This window comes from Sorex araneus, chromosome 5 (genome assembly GCF_027595985.1).
Source record: "Sorex araneus isolate mSorAra2 chromosome 5, mSorAra2.pri, whole genome shotgun sequence".
NCBI lineage: Eukaryota > Metazoa > Chordata > Mammalia > Eulipotyphla > Soricidae > Sorex > Sorex araneus.
This window is the reverse complement of record NC_073306.1, coordinates 117,188,174-117,193,975: the sequence shown is the minus strand read 5'-3', so window position 1 is coordinate 117,193,975 and position 5,802 is coordinate 117,188,174. Positions and strand designations below refer to the sequence as shown.

Genomic DNA, 5,802 nt, shown 5'->3' with positions numbered 1-5,802 from the left:
CTATACCTCCTCTCTGTGCTTGGAATTCACTCCTTGAGAGTTCCGGGATCATTTGTGGCATCAAACACTTGAATGGGGTCGACCAGACAAGGCAAGACTGTATCTGCTGATCCCACTGCACTCTTGTCTTCATTTTAAGACAAAAAGATGAGGCTGCATGGTCCCAATTTCACTTTCAAACATGATTCAGTTCTCTGACACAGCCCAATGTCCAACCTCTATCCACACCCCAGACAAAGAAAGAGAAGGTGACATGGAAGTGCAGGAATGGCATTTTATTGGGGGAGGGGAGCAGAGCAGGGGCTGTGGTCCCAACTGTAAGGATATTCCAGCTGGCTCAGACTTTGATTCCCGCTGGGGTGGCAGCATCTTCGCAGAAGGAGATGCCAACCAGGGATCCTGGTCTTGACTCGGGAACCGGTCTGCAAGGAGACTCAGTGGTTAGGGCATGGCCGATTCTGGCTTCACCCAGGCACCCATAGAGGAGCCCCATGACCCCACAACACCATCAGAACCCACACCAGGACCCTCACCAGCCAGGGGCAGCACCACGCTCATCCCCAAGCTCTGTCTTCAGACTCCGACCTGGACTCCGAGGTGAATTTGATCTGCCCAGACAAAACCAACAACAGCAAACCTCAGTCTCCACCAAATAGAACCCAGACCATCAGTGGCTGACACTCTTCCTTTATGCTCTGCCTAACAGGGACACACAAATGTGCTGCCACCTGTCTAGCCTTGATTATCTGTCTGCAAATTGGGACCAGAGGGTGCTCCTCCAAAGGGGAGGTTGAGAGAATCTAATGAGATGATTGTCCAACAACTGAGCCAGTGGCTCTTTTCTACCAGGTACGGGATCCTCACTGACCCCACTGCTCTAGTTCCTGCTGCCTGGCACCCCACCCTGCCAGGAGATCCTGGAACCCAAAGCACCACGGTTTCTGGAGAAGTCCAGCTCCTGCTCAGAAAGAAAACAAGCATGAGCTTGGAAGCATCACTTCCTCCCGAGAGGCCCTTCTGCTGCTTCTAATCCATGTCTCAGCAAGGAGAAGCCCCTTCATGCAGGAACAAAATGGGACAAGGGGTTAAGTCATAGGCCAGGCAGGTGCTTGGCTGAACATTTAGGATTAGGATCTCCATCCAGTCCACCTGCTGTCAAGGATCACTCCGCCTAGTCACTTCAGCAATAAGGGACCAGAGAAGAGGGGCCTCTGGCCCCCCGGAGCCCCATCAACCCCTTTGTTTCTCAGGACAGAAGGTCCTTCTTCCTCGCCAGGGACCCCGGGCCTGGGAAGGGCACAGGGAGCAGCTTCCCTAGGCTGCGGCGACACTTACCAAGGATGTTCTTGATGATGACACCAACCTGGGAGTCGATCACCAGGTGAAGCAAGGGGCACACCTGAGGGGTGGGGAGAGGAGGGCAGGTGAGTTTCCATGTCCGATGGGCACGTATGGAGACGCCCCTTCCATGGTCCCTCGGGGCCTTTGATCTTTAGGACTCAAGAGCAATGGGAACTTAGAAACCACATCTGGGAACAAGGGCTTCTGGGATTCCCCCCCCCCCCAAACCCAGCACAGCAGAACCAACCCAGGGAGCTTGGAATAGGCAGTTCCCACATCCCTGCAAAGTTGATTTCTCTCCTTCATAGGAAAGTAAATATTCCTTTAAAAAGCTGAGCACACAAGAGTACTTAAAAGTACTTGAAGTTTTGTTAATGGAAGGAGAATATTAACTATAGAAGCGATAAAAGGAAATACATGAATGTGGCAAATGCTTCAGTTTGACTTGCAGAAAGTTGGCTAAAGGTCAGGCCCCCTCCAGGCTGAGCAAAAGTGACTGTGGGTTCCCACTGACAGTCTGCAGAGGGAAAGTGGCCAGAGAGGCGGCCACCCCATCAATGCAATGTCTGTGTCTGGGCCTCAGGAAGGGGGACTCACAGCTTTCTCAATCACAAGGGACACGATCTTCTGCTTGAGGGCGAGCACAGAGTCCACCAGGCGGTTGAGTGCAGGGGCCTTGCTGGAAGAGAGGGGAGAGGGGGTGAGCTACCAGCAGCTACAACTCTGCTGAGTATATCAGTGCTGGGGCACAGAGACCCCTGAAAAGACACAGCCTCTTCCAGAGGATCATCTTAGAGCCCCACATCTGAGGGGAAATGGGTGGGCTCAGCCCGTCCAGAGGAGACTCCCATCGGACCCCATCCCTCTGGGTACTGCTCATTTCTGGCACTTCCACAGGTGCCAGTGCCCAGCTGAGCTGAAGCCCCAGAGATGAACCAAGCACAGGCAGCTCCAAACTGGCACCCAAACACTCAGCACACCTTGGTGAGATGGACTCCTCCCCATCTTCAGGATTCTGCTCATTGTCGCCACCACCCACTGCCTCCCATAAGAGAGGACTTTGATGCCCCAGGCCCTCCGTGCACTGCTCTGCCCAAGAGCTGTGTGACCTGTCCCTGGAGGCCCCTTTAGTGAATGGACTCAGAACTCCTCGGAGTCTGTCTTCTGGACCATAAGCTCCAGAAGTGCAGGGGCCGAGGCTCTTGCTGCCAATAGTTTCTCCTTTGCTAGAGCCAGTTCTAAGATAGCAGGAGCACTGGACTAAATAATTAGTGACACTGATGTAGAATTAAATCTAAAATCATACCCCATACTATGGATAGGGTATGAGGAAATGACCCTAGGCAGCAGACCAGACTGAGCACACATCTTGTGAGAAAGAAAATGCATTAGAGTAAGTCAAATGTGTGTGATCACAGAAAGAGGGGCCAGTTGGTGGAGCAAGGCCAGGCAGAGCTGAAATGATCAGAGCCTAAGGCTCCAAAATGGAAATAAGGGCAGGGAGGATTTGGAGAACAGAATAGGATGGCATCTGCGCAGTTGGAACAAAAGACAGAAGGACTCCCCAGAACTTTCTCCACTCCCCAGAGGGTCCAGGCCTCCGCACATACGGATCACCCAGTATTTCTAGGATGTCGGCAGTGAGATTTCTTGGTAGGTAGGTTGGAGCAGCCTGTGTCCTCACCTTTTGGATCAGGGCAGAACCCGAGCTTTGGAGCAGAGGATCCAGAGTGAGGCCTTGCATCCTGCAAAGTCGGTTCAAGCCTCCATTCCCAGACCTTTTCTCCTCCACTGACTATTGTTGCCCCAACCATGCTTTTTCAAACACACCCTCACGATGTACATCTTAGAGATGACAAGGACCCACTATTTCATACAAGCTTTCACGATTTCATTTTGGGATTTTTCCAGTGGGTGGAGGACAATTTGAGAATGCTCTGAAATAAGAGCCTTGGAGAAACATCTTGTTCTCCTCTTCCCTTATATCAACTAGAGGAGAGGGAAATTCAGTTTATTACCATGATTCTTACTTCTGCTGTGATGAAGGAGACAATGCATGACGACATGTATCCCTCAAATATGACAGTCCTGCATGTGTGTGAGCACATAGTGCTTGAGCTTCAAAAATATATGACACAGGACTTGGGGAACCTCAAGGGCCGACACGGCTTTCTGAGCAGGAGTCTGTGGTTCAATCCCAATACGACAAGGTCTCCTGACCACTTCTAGGAGCAACTCGAGGAACAGGGAGCAGGGAGAAGTCTCGACGACCACTGCATGTGGTCCCCAATACAAAACTATGACATAAACATCAGGAGTGCTGAAATCTACCCAATCTGCTTTTAGAGATCAACAGCCTGTTCTGGGCCATGGGGAGACCAAGATAGAGGGCAGACAAGACATGTCCAAATGATTATTGAGAACAAAGGGTGGAGCAAGGCCTAGATGAAAACCTTTGTCTCATCTGGGGAGATGAACAGTCTATATTACCATCAAAGCCAGGGGGTGACAGAGGCTCAGGGTGACCAAGTTTATGACAAAGTCCCACATTAGAGATACAGCTGTTAAGGAACCAAGGTCTGTCTGACCCCAGAGTCTAATTCATCTTCTCCACATGGCACAACTTTCCAGATACAGAAAGGAGACTGACATGTGGGTGCTCAGCTCCTCAGATTCCCGACTCTCTGATGAATGGGCCTTACCCGTCGAACAGGACGAGCTTGAAGCTGGCGGGGTCACTCCTGCATTTTCCTTTGACCAATGTGGGGAATTCAGACTCGGGATCTTCCACTGCGACGGAAGTCAGGAGGTCCAGGGACACCCCCAAGTTAACCAGTTTTCCAACTATAGGCCTGCAAAAAAGTGTTTTTGGCGAACATTAGATAGAGATTACAGCAACACTGTGAAGAAAATGTATTATTATTATTATCATTATAATTTTAATCCCTATCTTAAAATGATCAAGCCCTATGGTACAGCATTGGGTACCAATCTCTAGGTCTCTTGGCTAAAGAATGAAGGTGAGATATTATGTTCATCATTGATAAACATAGTATGACTCCTGTTCATTTTCCTAACTCTCTTGAAGGACTTTCAAGTTACATTTTTCACATATGCTATTCATGTGTGTTCTACCAGCCTGTACACAAGTGCCTACATGGATCTACACAACCTCTACTGTCTAGAGACAAATGAATTCCAGAGGCAACTGCCAGAGTAACACTTGCTCATGTTCTCTCAATTTTCATACTTTATTTACAACACAGGGTTTCTTTTAAGGAGGCTTGGCTATAGCCTTAGATGCTGAGAACATTTTAGTGGTAAGGAATTCTGGTTAGAAAAGTAACCAGTGATTCATGAAGCTGAGGTCTAGAGCTTATAAGCAGCCTGTGAGAATTTGTTGGGCGCCTGTTAGCAGGACACATTCCCTCTCCCAGACCCCAGATGGAAACGCAAACTCACAGGGCCACGGTGACATTAGCTCTGATGGGGAACCTCAGGTCCATGCTGTTGTCGTGAGGATTCACTTCAAGCTTCACACCCAGGATTTGGACTCCAGTGAGTTGTGCTCTGTACAAATCCCACCATTGATGGCATGGAGAGAGATCAACAGGGTGAGCACAGGCTTTGCATGCAGGAGGCCCCAGTTTACTCCCCAGTGCTGCACGGTCCACCAAGCACTGCCTGAGCACTGAATGGTGAACTCTGGGGACCAGTGGTTGAAGCCCCCAAACCAAATCGAGAGAACTGTATATTGCAGCGAGCTCTATCCTGAGCTTGGTTTCCTCTCTCATGGGTTTGGGAGAGAATCAATCTCCTCATTTGATTCTGGAGAAGAAATGTCTGAGTCCTTGGGAAAGGAAATCAAGCACCAGCAAACTGGTGTGATGGCAGTGAAGAGAAACTTCACACGGTGGTAAAATGACACAGTGTGAGCACTCAACCATGAGGCCTCGTGGTGCTACACCCCATCTCTAATATACTCGGGCGTCTGTCTTACTCTGTCTTAGGCATCTGTCTTACGCCCTGATTTTGTCAGGGAGAGACCACCTTAATCCACTGCACAGTCTTTGACTTCCCTCACTGCCCGACATCATGGGGTCCCATACCACTCACCCCAGAGCTCCGACACTGGAGACAACATTGCCCAATAAGCTCTTGGTTCCCTGGACAGTACTTGTGATTCCTTTCCAAACACTGGATTCCTGAAGTTTTTTCAACTCACTCTGCAGTGTCTGAGTAAGAGCTGGAGAAAACAATCTGCATTTAGTATTACAGACGAACCACGTGGGAAGCAGCAAACTGGTGTCTGCTCTAGATGAGACTGTGGGCTCATGTGCTGTGCTTGAATCCTCTGAGCAACTCATTGAGGTAAGGGTTGCTCTACTTTCAGAAGAGTAAGCAAAGCAACAAGGTTAAGCGTGGGACTAGACTCACATGCCTGCAGCCATTACTGGTTAC

The 5,802-nt window shown here is 49.7% G+C and overlaps 1 protein-coding gene across 1 annotated transcript; it reads right to left on the bottom strand.

Annotated features, from left to right (window-relative positions):
- Window positions 1-276: 276 nt before the first annotated feature.
- Window positions 277-5,575, bottom strand: LOC129404803 (BPI fold-containing family A member 2-like). Its single transcript, XM_055137485.1, has 7 exons — window positions 5,458-5,575; window positions 4,804-4,911; window positions 4,044-4,193; window positions 1,939-2,020; window positions 1,336-1,399; window positions 534-608; window positions 277-422 (listed from the first exon to the last, which is right to left on the bottom strand). Exons 2-6 carry the CDS (start codon window positions 4,845-4,847, stop codon window positions 574-576), a joined length of 375 nt encoding a protein of 124 aa, XP_054993460.1. The 5' UTR covers window positions 4,848-4,911; window positions 5,458-5,575; the 3' UTR covers window positions 277-422; window positions 534-573.
- Between the last annotated feature and the right edge of the window lie 227 nt (window positions 5,576-5,802).

What these genes read in the sequence shown, in the direction of transcription:
- LOC129404803 (XM_055137485.1), bottom strand. Translation starts at nt 4,847, where the DNA reads ATGGACCTGAGGTTCCCCATCAGAGCTAATGTCACCGTGGCCCT. An exon ending in GCTAATGTCACCGTGGCCCT is followed by an intron (nt 4,194 to 4,803) that starts GTGAGTTTGCGT and finishes ACTTTTTTGCAG; the next exon opens with GCCTATAGTTGGAAAACTGG. An exon ending in CCCTTGTGATTGAGAAAGCT is followed by an intron (nt 1,400 to 1,938) that starts GTGAGTCCCCCT and finishes CCCACCCCTCAG; the next exon opens with GTGTGCCCCTTGCTTCACCT.